The sequence below is a fragment of the Lissotriton vulgaris genome, chromosome 3_1 (genome assembly GCF_964263255.1).
Source record: "Lissotriton vulgaris chromosome 3_1, aLisVul1.2, whole genome shotgun sequence".
In the NCBI taxonomy this organism is placed as follows: Eukaryota; Metazoa; Chordata; class Amphibia; order Caudata; family Salamandridae; genus Lissotriton; species Lissotriton vulgaris.
Genome location: NC_141689.1, coordinates 36,723,346 through 36,744,202, shown reverse-complemented (window position 1 = coordinate 36,744,202; position 20,857 = coordinate 36,723,346). Strand labels below are relative to the sequence as shown.

At 40.8% G+C, this 20,857-nt stretch overlaps 1 protein-coding gene across 1 annotated transcript in view; it reads right to left on the bottom strand.

The window, feature by feature from the left end:
* Positions 1 to 20,857, bottom strand: part of LOC147725878 (putative E3 ubiquitin-protein ligase HERC1) — a 1,064,842-nt gene that overhangs the window by 209,240 nt on the left and 834,745 nt on the right. The window contains exons 52-53 of the mRNA XM_086963380.1: positions 12,114 to 12,245; positions 10,166 to 10,267 (exon numbers count right to left, since the gene is read on the bottom strand). Coding sequence (XP_086819506.1) covers positions 10,166 to 10,267; positions 12,114 to 12,245 — 234 coding nt within the window. The remainder of the gene's footprint in view (positions 1 to 10,165; positions 10,268 to 12,113; positions 12,246 to 20,857) is intronic.

The window sequence follows — 20,857 nt, the reverse complement described above, 5'->3', positions numbered from 1 at the left end:
AAAAAATATTTATTTAGTCTAATTTATTTTTTAACACTATTCTAAAAAGACTAAATAAATATATTATTATATCACAATATTTGTTTTTAAAAACTGCTTCCATCCAAATAAAATAACATAAATTTATAACTTACCTTTAAATAGAACATCATAAAGATAATCCTTTATCCGACAATACAATGTGTAAATATCAAACACTTAATCCAACCAATCATTAATTATGTTTTCTTTAACTCTGCAAAAACTATCCATCATCCAAATTAAACGACTATTTAAATGCCATTTACAATAACGACTGTTATCTTAAAGTGTGATAAATATATCAGAGAACTTAAAATATAAAGGAAGAATGTAAATCATCTCCGTTCTAACAACTGAAACACACTTCCTTTCCCTTAAAAAAAAATTCTCGGAAACGGAAATAGCTGTTTCAAAATACGAGAAAAAAAAACAGCTAAACAATCCCACCGACATAACACTAACGAATATCCCAGAATATATAAACATAATATTCCTATTTATTTATAATTTCATTAAATTATACCACATACTCATTAACTCCAACTATTTTAAATGGCTCAAAAATTCGTGACCGAAAATACGTATTGATTCCACTCCATTATATGTAAATAGTCATACTTTAATTCTCAACCCCAAAATACCAAAATATAACCTTTAATTATAATTTACAATACTTTAACAATATAAAATTAGATTCGTACCTACTCAAAAGTGAACCTGCTTCCAACCGCGACTTTCCCTTTACCAAAATAACGCAAAAAGACAAAGAGTGGTTACAAAAGAAACGATCCAAATTATATGTAACTGTGAAAAGAACTACTATAAATGTCGATTATTGTTATATATATGGCTTGAAATTATGTGTAATGTTAAAAAAATTGTATAGTATATTGTGAATAGAAAATGTTTTTGCCTGTATATTAATTATATATTACATACTTTTAATATTTATTACATTAAGTATAAAAATATAAAAATATTTAATGTAATATGTATTAAAATTATTATATAACTAAATGTGTAATATTGTTTTTGTTTATCAGATTTAAATGTTTACAATATGACTAATATGTGAAAATTGTTATTATTAAAACGTATTTATTAATAATAATAATCATACATAAGAATATTGTAATGTTAAAGAATCATTGATGATGATGTCCATGTTCTAATTAGGATATTTATATTATATTATAATTTTAAAAGTGTTCATATGTTAATATCATCATCAGTATATCACTATATGTATTAAAAATTAGTGACTTATGTTTTTCATTACACATGTTGATGTTTTATTAAGAAACAATAATAGTATTATGTATGTATAATATCATACATTACATTATGTGAACTAACCATTTTTTCTCTACAAATTAAAAGTACTTGTCAAGAAAATTACTATAAAATGTGATTATTAAAAGGACATTGTCCTCCATTTTTTTTTATATGTATACCAAAGATAGCTTAATAAAATGTATATATGTTCGTATATTTCAAGTGTTGAATAAAAAAATTTACTGGAAAGAAAACTGGTGTCATTATTTTGTATTAGCTATGACAAAATCATTTTTATGAATTTTTGCAAATGTATTATAACTATAATGTTCTATCTATTTCTATATACCACATGTAAATAAATAACATACTATACACTGAAGTTATAAAAATTATTATTCATACACCCATATACATATAATATCAATATTTGAAATACACATAATTAAATTTTTAAATATTCCGACTCCAATAACCATTTACTTTAGGTAATTGCTTCTCAAAAACAGTAATTAATTTACAATTAGAAATGCAATCACCATTTAATTAGAGTAAGTGCAGAACACAGAACATATTAAATTTACTCTTCCAACACCAATTAACAATTAATTTAAGTAACTGCAGGACATTAAATATTAATTAATTACTTTAAAAAATGAAATGTAAAAAAATTAATAATGTAATAGCATTAAATTTAATTTAATATAATAATTTTAATTTAAAAATAATCTTAATTTATGTTTTCCCTGTACCCCTATAATAAAAAACTGACCCTGAAACCTAAAAATACCCCTTCACCCACAAACTAAAAACTGACCCTGAAACCTCACAAAACCCCTTTACCCACAAACTAAAAACTGACCCTGAAACCTAAAAATACCCCTTTACCCACAAACTGAAAACTGACTCTGAAACCTCACAAAACCCCTTTACCCACAAACTAAAAACTGACGCTGAAACCTTACAAAACACCTTTACCCACAAACTAAAAACTGACCCTGAAACCTAAAAATACCCCTTTACCCACAAACTAAAAACTGACCCTGAAACCTGACAAAACCCCTTCACCAACAAACTAAAAACTGACCCTGAAACCTAAAAATACCCCTTTACCCACAAACTAAAAACTGACCCTGAAACCAGACAAAACCCCTTCACCAACAAACTAAAAACTGACCCAGAAACCTAAAAATACCCCTTTACCCACAAACTGAAAACTGACTCTGAAACCTCACAAAACTCCTTTACCCACAAACTAAAAACTGACCCAGAAACCTAAAAATACCCCTTTACCCACAAACTGAAAACTGACTCTGAAACCTCACAAAACTCCTTTACCAACAAACTAAAAACTGACCCTGAAACCTTACAAAACACCTTTACCCACAAACTAAAAACTGACCCTGAAACCTAAAAATACCCCTTTACCCACAAACTAAAAACTGACCCTGAAACCTCACAAAACCCCTTTACCCACAAACTAAAAACTGACCCTGAAACCTTACAAAACCCCTTTACCCACAAACTAAAAACTGACCCTGAAACCTCACAAAACCCCTTTACCCACAAACTAAAAACTGACCCTGAAACCTTACAAAACACCTTTACCCACAAACTAAAAACTGACCCTGAAACTTAAAAATACCCCTTTACCCACAAACTAAAAACTGACCCTGAAACCTAACAAAACACCTTCACCAACAAACTAAAAACTGACCCTGAAACCTAAAAATACCCCTTTACCCACAAACTAAAAACTGACCCTGAAACCTGACATAACCCCTTCACCAACAAACTAAAAACTGACCCAGAAACCTAAAAATACCCCTTTACCCACAAACTGAAAACTGACTCTGAAACCTCACAAAACCCCTTTACCCACAAACTAAAAACTGACCCTGAAACCTGACAAAACACCTTTACCCACAAACTAAAAACTGAGCCTTAAACCTAAAAATACCCCTTTACACACAAACCAAAAACTGACCCTGAAACCTAAAAATACCCCTTTACCCACAAATTAAAAACTGACCCAAAAACATAAAAATACCCCTTTACCCACAAACCAAAAACTGACCCTGAACACTTAAAATACCCCTTCGCACATACACAAAAACCAGACCCTAAACGCACAAAATGTACCTTTGATAAAACTAGCCACCCTGACCTACTATAAACTCTACATCCCACTCCTAAAAATATGATACATTTATTTATTTAATATGTACTACATTATATATTTTTGATTCTTTTTACTACATACACAAAATACCTCAACTTAGAACAACAACCTAATAGTGTTCATAATTTCGTATTTTAATAATATTTATATAAAATTTCGATTCGAAACTAAAATGAAATACAAGGCGAAATTTTTACTTCTATGATTAGAGTATACTTTGTTTATACACTACCCACCCTTATCCCCTTGAAAATATACATCCCACTCATAACATAATTAGACAAATATTTTCAGAAAATATATGAAAATAGTATAATTACAAATATATTTTAGTACATAGACAACAGCAAACTTAAAAAATAAATACTATATTCGAATAAAATCGATATCATTTCGCAAATATCGAAATATTAATTTCAATTTTTGAAATTTCGCAAATTTATATGAAATTGCGAAAATTTAATTTATATAATTACCCTATATATTTTTAAAACACTACCCACCCTTATTCCCTATAAACTCTACATCCCGCTCCTAAATTTATAGTAAAAATATTATAAATATGTAATGTAATATTTCAATATTTATAAATCTTTTTTGTACATACACAAAAATTATTCATAATGTTTAATGTACTCCCTAAATTTCGATCAAATTTCGACTACTCCCAAACAATTTTTATAAATAGCAAAATTTTGAAATCTAAAGGAAATGCGAAATTTAAAATTTTACAATTTCACTATACTTTTTTAAAACACTACCCACCCTTATCCCCTATAAACTCTACATCCCGCTCCTAACATTAATATACAATTATTTAGTAAAAAAATAAATATTTAGATATATTTACACAATTTAATAATATATATCCAAAATCAAAGAACAAATAATTTAACAATACTCAATAATTTTATATAAAATTTCGCATTTATAAATATTTTGAATAACATTTCGCAAATTTATAAATTTACTTCAAATGCGAAATTTATTATTCCATATTTACACTATACTTTTTTAATACACTACCCACCCTTATCCCCTATAAACTCTACATCCCGCTCCTAGACTTCTAACTAAAAATAATAAAATTAAATATAAAAATGATCTTATATATAAACAACATGTAAATAAATCATTACTTAACATACTTTAAAACATCACTTTAACATATCGATATTTTTGACAATCGATATTTTCACCATCGATATTACTGATTTCGACATTCATGTCTTCGATATTTTTAACACACACATAAATCGATATTTTCTACGACGATATTTTTGTTTTCGACATTTCGTACCATCGATATTTTGGACTCGATATAACGGTACATCGACATTAACAACTCGATATTTTGACTGTCTACCACAGTAAACAGGCCTCACAACAATGCAGGGGAGTGAGAGAGAGGTGAACTCCTCTCTCCCCGCCGAGCCCTGGACGTACGCAGCACCACCGGCTGCAGGTGGAGGCAGATGGTTGTGCCAGCTGGAGGCAGGCCGCGACACAGTCAGAGGGCAGCACCAAATGCTGCACGGCAAGTTACAGGCCACAGCAAAAATGTCAGAGCAGCAGGAGATGGGTGAGTAAGTACCCGCTCGCCAACCAGTTGTTGGGTTGCCATGTTGGCCGTGTGGGGTGGGCAGCACGACCGTTGCAATAAAACCCACCATACAGCAGAGTGATATTACGCTGGCCGCAGGGCACACACCAGGTGAATTCCTGGCCATTTTTATTACATTATAAATCACATAGAAGTACGACTGGCTAAGTCCTATGGGAGAGAGAAAGAGAGAGATGGATGATAAAGGACGAGTGTCCTGTGGAGACCTATAGGGAGAGATACCCCTCAGGGCAAGAACCCTCACTCACCAGAAGGTGACTTGCTTCATCATTTGGGTTCCCTGCTCACACCGTAGTCTGGGCTACGACTCCCCTACGGGAGGGGCTGAGGTGTTTCTTCTCTGAAGAGGAGCGTAAGAAGAAGGTGAATGAGGGGCAGAGTGCATAAAAGTGTGGAAAGGTGTGATATAAACATGTCTGTCTGAGTCCACTGAAACTTTATTTGGTGTTCACAGCGACATGGTTAAAACGAGAGACGGTGTGAGAAGCATGTCACACAACGGTGAGTGTGGGTTCTTTTTTTTTGTTTGTTCTCATTTACCACCATGGTTACAGATGCAAAATCAGGTGGGGTTACGACATGCTGTCTCAGTTTATCAAACTGGCAGGGATAAGGCAAGGTGGAAAACGGACATCCCACAGCAATGGCGTGTCCTTCCGAAACGAGCATCAAGAAAACCAATTACCGAGACATCAGTAATATTTGGTGGAAGTTACAGCCAAATCGGGTCAGGCTAGGACCGGACAGCGGCTCTACAGATGGTGTAAAAACCACAGTAGCGTAATCATTGGACCCGGGGAAAAAAAAACCTTGGGTAACTCACTGCTCCCATGACAACAGATGCCAAAATGTCCTTTTACTTTGGTTACCGGCCCTAGCCATATCCAATCATGAAACCTGCAAGACGGATGCCTGCCACTCGTTGAGAGAGGGAGGAAGGGATCTTTCCATTTTTTACAGATCTCCCTTCTGGCCAAAAAAATAGAATAGAACACCAGATTTTTTGCTGAGCTCTGAACCCCATCCAGAATCCCGAAAATCACAAGGGGGATTTCCAGGACTACTTGAAAGCCTAACGATACCATAAGAATGTTACTGATTGCGGCCCAAAATGAGGCCAAACCAGGACATTCAAAGAACATGTGGGCATCCGAAGCAGCCACCAGACCACACTTCACACAAGCTACCGACTTTCCCTCTGTGAATTTAGAAAGTCTTAGGGGAGAGTAATATGCCCTGTGTAGGGTATAGAGATGATTTCTACGTAACCATGCAGGCTTCACGATGTTCCATAGGAGCCCGAATGAGGCAGTCCAAAGCTCTTGCAGGTTATGACCAGTAAGCAGAGATCCCCACAACAGGTCCGGTAGCTTAAAGTCGCCATCTATTTCTTCCAGTATAAGTTTATACCACGAAGAGATCTCCTTCTTTACCGGTGCAATGTCCACTAAGCTAGAAATTAGCTGACTGTGACCACCAAGTGGAAACTTATTCCCTGGAGAGGGTGAGGAGATATAAGAGTGGGTCCAGCTAGCAATTTGCATATATTTAAACCTTGCAAAATTGGGGCCAATTTTATTCTTAAGATATTCCCATGCAAGCAGGTCCCCTTCAAAAAATAGGTCACCCCAAACTTCCAGACAAGCTTCTTTTAACGGGACCGCTAAACTATCTCCTAGCCAAGCGGGACTTTCAGGTAGACCCCATAAAGGTGTCCTATTACAAAAGTACCCCAGATTTATAGATTTTGTTAATTCTGACCATATTTTGGCCATCCCTTGCAAGACCTTCAGTTTAATTTTTTTTTTTTAATTTCGGGTTTCCAAATTTAAATAAGAAGCCAGACTGACTGACTCCTTCCCCTTTAAGCATAGCTGAGAACATGGTCCCAACCCCGTAGTCTGTAGGCATTTTTAACAACATTCGAGTGTGTGATAGCTGAAACGCCCAAGCATATAATTTTAGGTCTGGGGCAGCCAACCCCCCCTTCTGCCTGCGCCTTTTAAGATTCTTCCAAGCAATTCTTGGAAGATGCCTGTCCCAAATAAAAGATGTAATTTCCGACTGTAATTTAGCTAACAAATATTGGTCAAAGTATAGTGGGATGGTATTAAATAAAAAGGAAACTTTGGGTAAAATCGACATTTTGATCAAGTTTACTCTCCCAATTAATGAGAGCGGAAGATGGGCCCATGCTTGCAAAAGCTTACGACAGTCTTTTGCTATTGCAGTGAAATTTAGTGTAGCAACTCGATTGATGTCTTCCACAATATTCAGTCCCAGATACCGCATAGAGGAACTAGCCTGTATACTAGTGGCCCTCCCATCATCATTCCAGACAAGCATCTCAGTTTTTGCGGTGTTAATCTCATAGCCCGATACTTGCCCAAATTCGTGAGCAATTTTTAAAACTGCAGGAAGTGCAGTGCAGACGTCAGATGTAAGAATAAGGACATCATCAGCGTATAGGGCTACTTTTCTCTCCCATCCTCTATAAGCAAAAGGTTTGATGTTGACATCCTCCCTCAATTGTTGAGCAAAGGGTTCGATATATAAATCAAATAGAAGAGGGGAGAGAGGGCAGCCCTGCCGCGTCCCCTTTGAGATGGTGAAGGGGTCCGATAGATCTCCATTGACCAGAAGGCGCGCAGATGGAGTTTGATATAGAAGACCAACAGCACGGCGAAAACCCTCACCCACGTTGAACTTGGCCAAAGCCCCCGACAGGTACAACCAGTTGACCCTGTCGCAAGCCTTGGTTGCGTCCAACGTAAGAGCGGCCAGCGGGAGCGTCTCAACCGATGCCATATCAATGGCCCCTATCAGGTCGTATGTTAACTCATATAATTGGCGCCCCTTCACAAATCCCTTCTGATCTTGATCTAGGACAGAAGGGGCAACCAAAGCCAGCCTATTTGCAAGAACAGTGGCAAAGATCTTATAGTTCACGTTCAAGATTGATATTGGCCTATAGGATCCACGCGCGTCCGCTGGTTTCCCAGGTTTCAGAATAAGGGTATTTGAGGCATTGTCCCAAGATGCTGGGGGCCGCTGCCCTTCAAGTAAGATTTGGTTAAACAGGATGGTAAGAAAGGACACTATTTCTTGTTCCAGGGCTCTATAGATTTCCGCTGGGAGCCCATCAGGTCCTGCAGCCTTCCCTTTCCTACTCTTTTTAATAGCTGACCTTACCTCTTCTTCGGTGATAGTGCTATCAAAAAATAAACACTGCTCGGTAGAAAGTGAAGGAAGAGAAATCTCACTCAGCCAGCCATTAATCGACTCTAGGTCAATTTTATTGTCCTCTTGGGATATTTTTGGGAAAAGCTCTCTAAAGGCCCGCCTAATGTCTTCGTCCGAGGAGAAAGGGGTATTATCCACTGTATTAGAGGCTGTATTATTGCGAACCTGGTCTGTTTTGGTCTTCCAAGCCAATTGTTTTCCTGCCCCCTCGCCGTATTCAAAATGGGCTATTTTACTAGCCTCCCATTTCTGTTGGATTCTATGATTTAAAACGGAACCCAGTTGACCTTTCAGAACCAAAAGTTGATTTAGAAGCTGGTTTAACACGGACTCAGGAGAGGTAAGATTAGCATCTAAATCAAGTTGTATTTTAGCTATCTTGACTTCAATGGAAGCGATTTCATCCCTATACTGTTTCCTACGGGTGGACACTTTACCAGTAATAAGACCTCTCAAGAAGGGCTTAAAGGAGTCCCAAACTACCCCACTGGTCGCCGAGCCAATGTTAAATCTCAAAAAATTATCGGCATCAGTTTTAAGATCCAAGATGTCGTCAGGATGGGAGAGAAGAGAACGATCGAAAGACCACGTCCTGGGGGAGCTCTTAATAGGCCCATCAAGTTCCATAACTACCGCAGAATGGTCTAATAGGTGTAGAGGGAGATAAATAATACTCCTAACAGTATCCACCAATCTCTGGCTGATTAATATATAGTCTATCCTAGACTGATGATGGTATTTGTAATCTCGAAAGGAGATACCCTGTTGCTGTCCTGACCTTACTCTCCAAATATCGACATACCCATATTGTTTCATTGAGCTGTGCAACAGGGACCTAGTCTTGGACAGTACCAGGGGGGCGTCTATTAGTAGATTTATCCAGCACGGGGTCTAATACCACATTAAAGTCACCCGCAAAGATAATAGGTTCAGGAAATGACAACAGATGCGAAAAGATAGACTCTAATGTTGTGGGGTCATCTTGATTGGGTCCATATTAATAACGGTGAGTGTGGGTTCTTGTCCTGAGGGATATCTCTCCCTATAGGTCTCCACAGGACACTCGTCCTTCATCATATATCTCTCTTTTTCTCTCTCCCCTAGGACTTAGCCAGTCTACTTCTATGCGATTTATAATTCTTCCAGGAATCAGTACTTCCTGGCTATCACAGATCCCCTTTCATCCTAAGTTTGTAGATGAGACACTTTTCTTACATTCCTTTGTGACGTCACGGCTGTGACCATCATACTCACATTAGTGGGGTCCGTCTTCCAGCACTCCTGTATGACTTTTCAACATGGGGTGGTCGGCCCCAAACATAACAAGTATGACTGCTATACTGGATGTGTGTCGTTGTACAGGTACCCAGTGCTGTGGAGCATGTGTCATTGCATGGATACCATGTTCTATAGGATCTGTGTCACTGCGCAGGTGCCCCGTCTTATATAGTATCCGTTGTGCTATGCTCTACAGGATGGTGTCACTGCACAGATGCCCTGCCCTTTAGAGTGCGTGTGTCGCTGCACATGCACCCTGGCCTGGAGAGCATTCCTGTGCTTGCACAGGTGCCATGTTCTTTACCCTGCCTAGTTTACTGTACACATGCCCTCTCAGTTTATACGTTTTGTGTAGTTTGATTACTAAATTACTGAAAACTTCAAAGGTAAAGCAACTAATCCATCCTCAGACCTGGAGCTCCAGACATTCCTCGGTTATTTCTTCATATTTAACACAAATAATGAACTATTTAAGACATAACCATTAAACATGCCCTATTTGCCCACATTTCTAAATCGTTAGCCCACTGGCTACCAGTCACCTTTGATCGCCCGCAGCAGACGGTGACTCCCGCCTCTGAGATCCAGGATGACGAGATGATGGAGCCGAGCCCGGTGACCACCGTCTGAAGGATGGATCCGTCCTGGATGTGGGAGAAGAAGCAACAGACATAGTGGGGAGGCAGCCAATCAGAAGCCTGGACTCAGTACATTGGAAGCAAGGACAAGAAACAGATATGGAGAGCAGGCAGCCAATCAGAAGCCTGGACTCAGTACATTGGAAGCAAGGACAAGAAACAGATATGGAGAGCAGGCAGCCAATCAGAAGCCTGGACTCAGTACATCTTGAAAGCAATGACAAGAAACAGATATTGAGATCAGGCAGCCAATCAGAAGCCTGGACTCAGTACATCCGGGAAGCAAGGACAAGAAACAACAGATGTGGAGAGCAGGTAGCCAATCAGAAGTCTGGACTCAGTACATCTTGGAAGCAATGACAAGAAACAGATATTGAGAGCAGGCAGCCAATCAGAAGCCTGGACTCAGTACATTCGGGAAGCAAGGACAAGAAACAACAGATATGGAGAGCAGGCAGCCAATCAGAAGCCTGGACTCAGTACATTCGGGAGCAAGAACAAGAAACAATGAGATATAGTTAGCGTGCAGCCAATCAGAAGCCTGGACTCAGTGGTAGAGAAACACAACATCTGCATCTGAGTAAGGAGGTCATTTTCAGTCCTGGGCTCATTTTGTTTGTCGCTGGTAACCGGGAAGAAGGAGTTGTGTCACCGACATCCACACGTGGAAGAGCCCACCCCCGTGATGTCCCTTAGGTCACGTGGAAAAAATGGCTAAACCCAAAGTCAGAAAAGAAACCAGAGACACGACATTCGGGATGCAAGGACTGCCCTCACATGTGGAGGAGTAGCGCCTTTTACAGGTCAGCTGTACAGAGAAGGAACTGTCAGTGGACAGTGTGGAGGCCACGAGGAACTGACCGTGAGCAGGTGACAAGCAGTCCTAGTGATGCTAACTGGTCACGCTGAGGCCTATCAGCACACGACAGCCACATGCAGAGGGCATCTGAAGGTCAACAAAGTACCTTTAACAAGGGGCTTCTTCCTGGATGTGCCACGCCCCCAGTAGAGTTGAGCATGGAACTTCTACATTTTCTAAAAACATGGAGCCTCATTTATGAGAAATGACGCATCGCTGAGTGAAAGCAGCGATGCGTCACTTCTCAGTGCGCCGTCCTTGCGACATTTCTGATGCGTCATATTCAATGTATGACGCATCAGGTCGCAAGGAGTGACAGATACGTCAGTATTTCTGACGTATCTGTAAGCGCAAAAGTGACGCATTGCTGTAGTGTGTCACAAAAGTGACGCAACTCCAGCCATGCATCCTTTCACATGGGGAAGCCCCATGTGAAAGGGCCTGCGTCAGTTTTACGCCTGCAGTGAGGCAGGCGCAAGATTTTGACGCAACGGCGTCATAAAAGTGACGCAGTGAAATCTCATAGATTTCACTGCGTCACTTCTACGAGGCTTTTTGCGGGGGAAAGCCCCCTGCATACATTATACCTGGCGCAGGTATAATGTGCCGCAGGGGTTTACAAAGTGACGCATCTACCTAGATGCGTCACTTTGTAAATATGGCGCAACAAGGCGCATTTTTTACCCCACTGGTGCGTCACAAAAAGTGACGCATCGGCGGTGTAAAAGTGACGCACCGCCTCATAAATGAGGCCCATGACACTCATGTGTAAAGCCAGGACCGGAGAGGCACACGCTTGCTGTGGTCCTCACAAGAAGGATGTTAAAAAAATGGTTTGGTACGAAGATGAGGTAAGACCCTGCAAGATTTACAACATGTCTGAAGATGGTGTTTGTGTTCACTTGTCTCCCCTCTTTTTTATGCAGGTATCTATCAGATGGTCACCTAATGTAGTCTCCCCAGGATGTGTCACTTAGTAACAAACGGACTTACCTGCAGTGACCAGATGTTGACGATTCCTGACAGCCCACCAGAGAGCAGGCACAGGCCATCTGGAGAGAAGGAGATGGTCTGTACCGCGGTGAGATGCCCATGAAGTCTGAAGAGGCATCGCGCGCTGCCCCACTGCGGAGAAACAAAAACAGTCTTGAAGAAATGTATTCACTGTACCAGCATGAGGGTGATAAGAGCACATCTGTAGAGGAACACAACATCTGCATCTAAGTAAGGGGGTCATTTTCAGTCCTGGGCTCATTTCGGATGTCGCCGGGAACCGGGAAGAAGGGGTGGAGTCACTGACATCAACACATGGAAGGGCCCACCCCCGTGAAGTCCCATAGGTCACGTGGAAAAAAATGGCAAAGCCCAAAGTCAGAAAAAAAAACAGAGACACCACGAACCTGTTGGTTTTGGAGCAGCTTGAAGAGTCTGCATGTGGTCAGAAGTTACACTGAATTTTGACCCGGACAGTTGCCCGGCTCCACCTTGTGTTTATGTTAGTGGCTGGCTGCCATATTGTTCCAAAAATTCAAATTGTTAAAAATTAAACAAAGCCAGCTTTGTGGTCAGGAAAATAACCTCGTTATCCAATGTAAATTTGACTTAAATAAACGTTTATAATTTCTAAATTCATGTGTGTGAACCATATTGTACGCAGCTGATAACATTGGTGAAAAGTGGAATCTAGAGATCTCTCCAGAACGTGTACACCACAACGGTGCACCTCAGATACAGATCTGATGATACAGATAATGACTCCTTACGTTTTTTACAGGAGGGCCACCCTGGGGCCCAAATGCTATATCCCAAAACTGCCTATTTGATGCACATCTTTAAGGTACATCAGCTGTGAATTGGCCACTTTGTGCAAACCCTCTGTTGACCTAAACTGTTCACACCACGTTTGCCTGTAAGCAAACACCTTAAAAACTGCCATTTCACACTTCATATTTGGAGATGTGAAGGGAATAGTTGTTAGACTGAAGACAAGAAAATACAAACTGAACACAGTGACAGTTCAAATCCTGTACCATGCCCACTAGACCTAAGATCTCTCAGAAGTACCAGTGTACTACCCATAGCTACACTATTCATACTCCGTGCTCCTGGGAATGTAGATTTAATTTTAATAATGAGTCCTCCTGAGAATGTAGATTACACTTCCAAAGCCTGTCCTCCTGAGAATTCATCTGGAATTTATCTCACGCGCTCCTCTACCCTCAGGTTGAATGCGATCTGCCACCCTCCCAATCAAACAAACACATTCATCGAAGAGTGCATGAAATTCTTTGAAGGACAATTAATCAGCTCTGACAATATTGTCTTTCGCTGTGACTTCAACCTCCATTGGGGTTCCAAAAGAAATAAACCACTGAACCACTTTGCAAATATTCTAGAAGAAAATGACCTCCTACAGCACTGGCAGAAATCAACACAATGCAAAGGCTTCACTCTCGACCTGATCCTCTCCAGATCATCTCTCCTTTCGACCAGTGACCCCATCCCAGTTGATTGGTTGGATCACCTACAGATTCCCTTCATGATGCCTTTCTCAAACAACAAAACCCTTGGTCAACCGGAAAAAGAAAAAGTCTAGTTCAAAGATGGCAGTAAATTCGACCACAGAAACCATGGGCAACCTGGCCACATCAAACGTCACCTCAGTAGTTCTGCAACTTGACGTAAACGAGGCCACAGACAATTTCAACTCCTGCATGGACTCCCTGATTGAGGAATTCACACCCATCAAGAGCAAATGAAGAAGACCCAACGCCTCTTGCTCCTGGTTCTACGAAGCCCTCTATGAAGAGAGGAATAATATCAGAAAATTGGAGAAAGACTGCCCACACTATTAAATATAACAAAACTAAATTCTGCAAGACAAAAGCAGAAAGGCCACATCTCTATAGCCAAGGAATCATATATAAGATCCCTCCTCGGTATGGCCAAGAATAGACAATACAAAAATTATTTGGGGTAATTAATCAAGTAAACAACCCTCCCATAAACCCCCCATATAAAGCATCAGAGATCATTTGCAATATCTTTGCAGAGTTCTTTGACAAACAAATCAAAGACATTAACATCTCCCTTCCTTCCAAAGTCAACAGCATAATCGAAGAGGTACTACCTTGCAAGGCACTGTAGCAATAGTTCTCTTTCTCCCCAATCTCTGAGTAAGATTTTTTACAACCTCTTCAAAAGGTGAAGCCCTCGTACCAGTTTTGCGATGCTAATCCAGGCTCCATCATTAAATCCATGGCCAGCCTAATTCTCCCCATTTGGAAAATCCTGGTTAACTCATCATTGGCTCAGGGCTTGTTCCCAGACTTTCTAAAAAGAGGGGTCAATTTTTTCCTCTTCTAAAAAAGAAACGCTAGAAACTGGTGACTTTAACAACTTAGGCCCAGTGTCCACCCTGCCTCTCCTAGACAAAGTGACTGAAAGTTTCATAGCCTCTTAACTGTGATCCCACATTCAAGACCACAACCTCCTCGACTCCCCCTCAATCTGGATTCTGTCAAAGCCACAACACTGAGACTACAGTTCTCCAAATTGTGGATGACCTCTTCCGCATCCTAAACAGGGGCAATACCTGTCTACTTTTTCTCCTCAACCTCTCGCAGTGTTTGATACAGTGAATTGCCGGGCACTGCTAGACACCCTCAACACCGAATGGGCATTGTTGGTGTCGTCCATAAATGGATCTCTTCTTACCTAACTAACCGCTCCCAAATTGGAAAATTTGTGAATTCCATCACAGATCCAGTCTGCCTGCAACAAGGGGTCCCACAAGGTTCAATTCTCTCCTCAACCCTTTACAACCTCTACCTCAAACCCCTCTATACAATCCTCCTTCACTTGTGGGACGATGATACCTAAATCGTCCGGCCAGTCTCCTGCCTGAAAGACTGAACCCACTTATCCAACTGCTTGAATAGAATTCAAACTTGGATGTATAACAACCACCTCAAACTAAACCCAGCAAACACAGAATTTCATGTAATTTCTCCAGAGAAAGCTAACCCACCGATCAAAGACTGGATGGATCTCCTCCCAGACATGGACGGCCGCCCTTCCATTATTCAGAATAACAAAACCCTGGGACTCACTCTCAACAGATGTCTGATGTCTACTCCGTGGATAAGAGTGCCTGTTTCCATCTAAGCTTCTTTGGGGTATCAGAACCTCATCCCAGCACACAACCTCAAATCTGTTGTCCAGGCACTTGCGCAACCCAGACTCGACTCGACTATGGAATTTCACACTTTTCCAGCATTGCCAGAGTTCATTGAGGTCCTCTCAGAGTAGTCCTATATGCAGCAGCCTGCTTTGTGACAGGACACAGAAAATTCAACCACATCTCCCCCATTCTATGCTCCCTTCAGTGGCTTCCCGCAGAAGCTTACCACGAACTGCCTGCATCAATCATAGAGCTCCGCGCTCCCCTTTACCCATCTATCTCTCAGAGAAACTGAAAAAAAAATCTCAGGTGCTAAATTGCTCCTCCTCGAATCTCCCACCTTTAAGCGCGCGCAATACATGAGCCAGTCCTTTTTCTGGAAGCGCTACAAGATTATAGAACTGTCTACATCCAGTCCTCTGACTGACCACGTCATGTCGCCTTCAAGAAAGATCCCAGAGCTCTTCTCTTGTAACGACACCTGACCCAACCCGCTCCTACCCTCTGACGCTCCCTTCACAGCAACCTCAACCAGCATCAAGAATTTTTGAGCAGCTCGTGGTCCTGTGCCACCCGCCTGCCTGCTATGGTTTACAATGAATACGCGTGATTCGCTCTATGTCACGGGGAGGCGAACCTTGTGTTCTCTCCACCTCTACTGTAACTACTGTAACATGTGCATTTTCTATTTGTTATTGATATGTTCTGCTTTATTTTAAAGTGCCCTGACGCCTACAGGCCATGTAAACATAAATCACAAAAATAAATACAAAAATAAATAAGGTAAACAGTCTCCTTATGAGCACTGTGTATTTTCTGCAGCTACGACTAAGACATTACACTTTCAGTTCTTTAAACCAAACACGTTCAGAAGTGCAAAGCACAATCTTTAGAACACATCATAAAATGAAACAAAAGTATGTGTATGTATTTAATCTTGCTTCCACTTTTTTACCTGAAAAATAATGTGTTTGAAGAAACCTTCCTCCATGTGCGTCGTGTGTGACAGTTCTCTGAAGTTATTGTAAATCAAAATAATGATAAGGAGTTCCTCAAACCTATGTCATAGTTCCGATGATTTACTACAGATGGACTTGGCTCCAATTGTTTTTCTAAATCTATTTGTTGTGCTTCTCCCTGTCATGTACCTTTATTATTCCTGTTAGCTTTGTTCTAAGCTTTGGTGATGTCATCATGATCAAGGCCAAGTGACATCACTTCCTGGGATTAAGGGTTGTTAGCATGATGTCACTTCCTATGATGTCATTGAGGTTTAAGGGCATGTCATGTCACTTCTGCTACCTCTAGCATTTTTATGAATCGACATTCATGCGGGCACTGGCTTCATATTCCATATTTTTCTCACTTTCGGAAGCTTTGCTGGTGATGCAGTTATATATTATTGCACCGTTAAGGGAGGGGTTGTGAACAAGTGTTCCTCCTTTCCAAAGGTATATTCTGATCGAAAAGGGTAATTCCTTGTTGGAATATAACACAGTAATCCAAGTTGATTTGAGTGAGAATAGTTCTTTTTATTCACCACATTATTAAGACCATTTTTCGCAGTGTAAATTGTTAGGAAAAGTGAACAGCCGACACATGTTTCGCCCTATGTGGCAGATAGAGTCAGGGCGTTCTCAAGGCTATTCATTACATTTCAACATCATGGTATCAGCGATTAGTCTGTGCATTTTCAAGATTGTTACGGGACATTGTATTTTAACATCCAATTTTTGGTGGTCGTTGAGAAAGTGGTCTCTCGTGGGGTCCTTGGATAACATCTAGGATTTATCCAGGGACCTCACGAGTTTTAACAAGCATTTGCAATGCAATAGGTCTTGCATTTGCAAGAGTTTGAGCTATTGGCATTGTAAATGACTATGCCTTTTATTTATGTGTTTTGAAAACCTGCAAGCGGTGCGTAAACACACACTTTGTAAAGATAGTCCTTGCTTACGTGAAGCAAGGCTGGCAGTAAAATTGGCGCAGTTTTTGCCAGCCTTGCTTCTTGTATTTTTGGCAAACCAACAACCGCTCCATTTATTAAAATGAAGACACAACAATACCTAGCAACTGGAGGGAGGTGAAGGGGGGAGAGAGAGAGGGATGGAGGGAGGGGGGAGAGAGAAAGAGAGTTTGTATGTATGTATATATCTATACTACCGACTGGCAGTCGCCAGTAGGTAGTTATAGTTAGGATTGGCTACCATAGGAAATCTGCAACATTCTATTGGTAATAACTCTGGCGTCGTTTGAGGAATTTGTGTGTAATTTTCCAAAATTTTGGCCAGCTCCGCTGCGCTCCTTCCCTGAAAGTTTCGGGGGGATTCGTGAAGTGGGGGCTGAGAAAAAAGGGGGGTCCCAAAACGTGTTTTCCCCATGTTAATTTCCATAGGACGGTCTGACAAGTCTACAGCCCGAACCGCTGAACGGAATTACGGCAAACTTGGCAAAATTGTAGGGACTGGTACGCAGATGTGCCTTTGCTATATTTGCTGAAAATTGCTCCAGTGTTTTTTTTTAAAATTAACTTCAAAAACACAAATATATCTATAGGCGCCCTCCGAGCGCTCATGGGTGTGCGCGTACCAGGGAGCGCACCTGGCGCGCTACAGGAGTGCGCGAGCGGAAAGCTGATTGGCTGTCGGGTGTCTGTCAACATTCTAAACAGTCCGGAGAGTCCGCCATCTTGTGTCTCGGTAGAATCGAGACACAAGAGGTGAAAAAAGAAAGGGGGATATAATTAAACGGGGGCAGAGTAGACACCCCCTGACCCCCTAGGTTTTCTGAGGGGGGCCTAGAAGGACCCTGAAGGGCAAAAAAAGTTTTGTTTCTTTTGAAAATTTTTGCGGGGTAAGCGCTGGGTGCGTTCCGGGTACGCTCTCCGGTACGCGCACCCTGAGTGCACCACGGGGAAAAACAGTGTAAAAAAATAGAGTTAAAAAATAATGTTGAGTGTTTAGAGGAAAGTGATGCATTGCTGGAGTGTGCCACAAAAATTATGCAACTCCAGCAATGCATCCTTTCACATGGGGCCAGTCCCATGTGAAAGGGCCTACGTCAGTCTTACGGCTGCTGTTAAGCAGGCGCAAGATTTGGACGCAACAGCGTCATAAAAGTGACGCAGTGATATCTCTTAGATTTCACTGCGTCACCTCTACGACCCTTTCTTGCGTCAATACACCCCTTTTGCATACATTACACCTGACGTAGGTATAATGTGGCGCAGGGGTTTACAAAGTGACGCATCTACCTAGATGCGTCACTTTGCAAATATGACTGAACAAGGTGTATTTTTTACAGCACTGGTGCGTCACAAAAAGTGACACACCGGTGGCGTAAAAGTGACGCATGGCCTCATAAATGAGGCCTTCAGTCTTCTACTCATGCGTCATATTTAATATATGACGCATTATGTCGCAAGTACTTACAGATACGTCAGTATTTCAGGCGTATCTGTAAGCGCAAAAGTGATGCATTGCTGGAGTGTGTCACAAAAGTGACACAACTCCAGCAATGCATCCTTTCACATGGGGCCAGGTCCATTTTAAAGGACCTGGGTCAGTGTTATGCCTGCTGTGAGGCAGGTGCAAAAATGAGGCCTTCAGTCTTCTACTCTTATTTTTTCTTTCACTTTCTATGTTTCTTCACTGCCTTACTTACCTGGTCTCACACTTACTTGTCTTTATCCAGTCTGTATCTCGACTCTTTCCAAAACATCACTGCTCTTTTCTTACCCTTCCACACCCCCATTCCTTTACTACATTTTCTTCGCATATACACATTCCCCATGTTCACTCTCCTTCTCCTCACTCTCCTTCCCCACACTCACCTTCTTTCAGTCCCCCTACTTCACTTCCCTTCTCCTCTCATCCCTTTCTGTGCTTTCTTACTCATTTTCCTCTCCTTAATCAATGCACTCCACTTCACTTAATCTTTTTCATTTTTTTAAGAACACAGCTCTTTGATGAGAATTGGAGGTAGTTGTGAAAAGAACTTTTTTTCTTTTCTGTTTTCCTTTTTTAGAACAAAACCAAAAACAGGAAATGGGAAACTGCTCAACAGGAGCAAAAAAACAAAAACAAATTTAGGGCTGGGAACGGCAGCGAGGGTTCTCCAATGCTCGAACCATGAGCAGAACACTTTGTTCCCCATAGCAAAGTAGCTGATCACAGTCTCTGCATTTAATAACGCCTTTATTAAAAGCATGCTGAATGTTAGGAATCAGCTCTTGCGATCGCCCCCTCACTGAAGTAGTTGCTCCTCCGGTTGAAGTAGAGGCCCCATCACTGGGAACCTCTTGTGCCAGAGCCCTGACACTCTCCCGGGCAAAGTTCTGGGGGTGCCTCCTCTCGACATGGCGAATCATAGTAGAGTTTCCAAAAGAACATTTCTTGGTGGGGTCACCCCGTGACAGGACAGTGTGACAAATCCTGCACTCCACCTTTGGAGCATTTACTTTTTTCTGGTCATTTGGAATGGAAAAAAACTTCCATATGTAGTGTTCTTTTATTTTCGGCTGAAGAACCTCTTCATCAAGAAATTCATGTGAGTCATCTTCACTGCTGGATGGTCTGGCAGCCATGGTAATCCAAGATATTAATCCAACAAAGATCCGACAGCAGAAAGACAGGTCTTGCAGTCACAAAAGTGAAAGAAGAAGTGAAGGAAATGGGTGGGGATTTCATTCTTTGTAAAAAAACTGTTAGCAACCAATGAAAAGAGTTATTTTAGGGTCACATGACTTGACGCGCTTACGCTGCGCGCACCAAAGCACTTCCGGGGGCGCTTACGCGGCGCGAACGTAGGCGCTTCCGGGTATAAGTATGGTACAAAATTTTTTCCATTATTATTTACTTTTCATACATATTTTTTTTTTACGAACGCAGAAATAGCGCTGTCGGTGCGCTCTCGGGAGAGCTTACCGGTGCGCGCACCCTGAGCGCACCATGAAAAAATGTAAAAAAATATATATACATTAAACAAATGTTTTAAAAAAAATATATATATATAATTAATTGTTCTAAAAAACAGCTAACAAAAAAAATAATCGTAGGTTACAAAGTCGATATACAAATGAATTAGCTTTTAAAAAAACTATGAAATTCACTGAAAAAACCATAGGTTTCACAAACGTTATAGTTAGGAATTAGCTTTTAAAAAACCTTTGAAATTCACTAAAAAAACCATAGGTTTCACAATCGTTATAGTTAGGAATTTGCTTTTAAAAAACCTTTGAAATTCACTGAAAAAACCATAGGTTTCACACCAGTTATAGTTAGGAGAACAGTTTACTCTTACAAAACCATTGAAATTTCCACGTTATAGTTAGTTGGACTCACTATAACTCGTGCGCCCGCAATCCACTGCTGTTGATGTCACATATTACATCATTCATGACATGGTTTGTGACATCACTGATGACATCACTGATGACATCTCAAATGACATCAGACTCTTGTTATTTCTTTGTTGTCTCTGATTATTACACCTTGATGACGTGCAGCCTTTAACGCCGTTTCTGTTGCTGGTTCCCTCCCCGCTATCGCCCCAC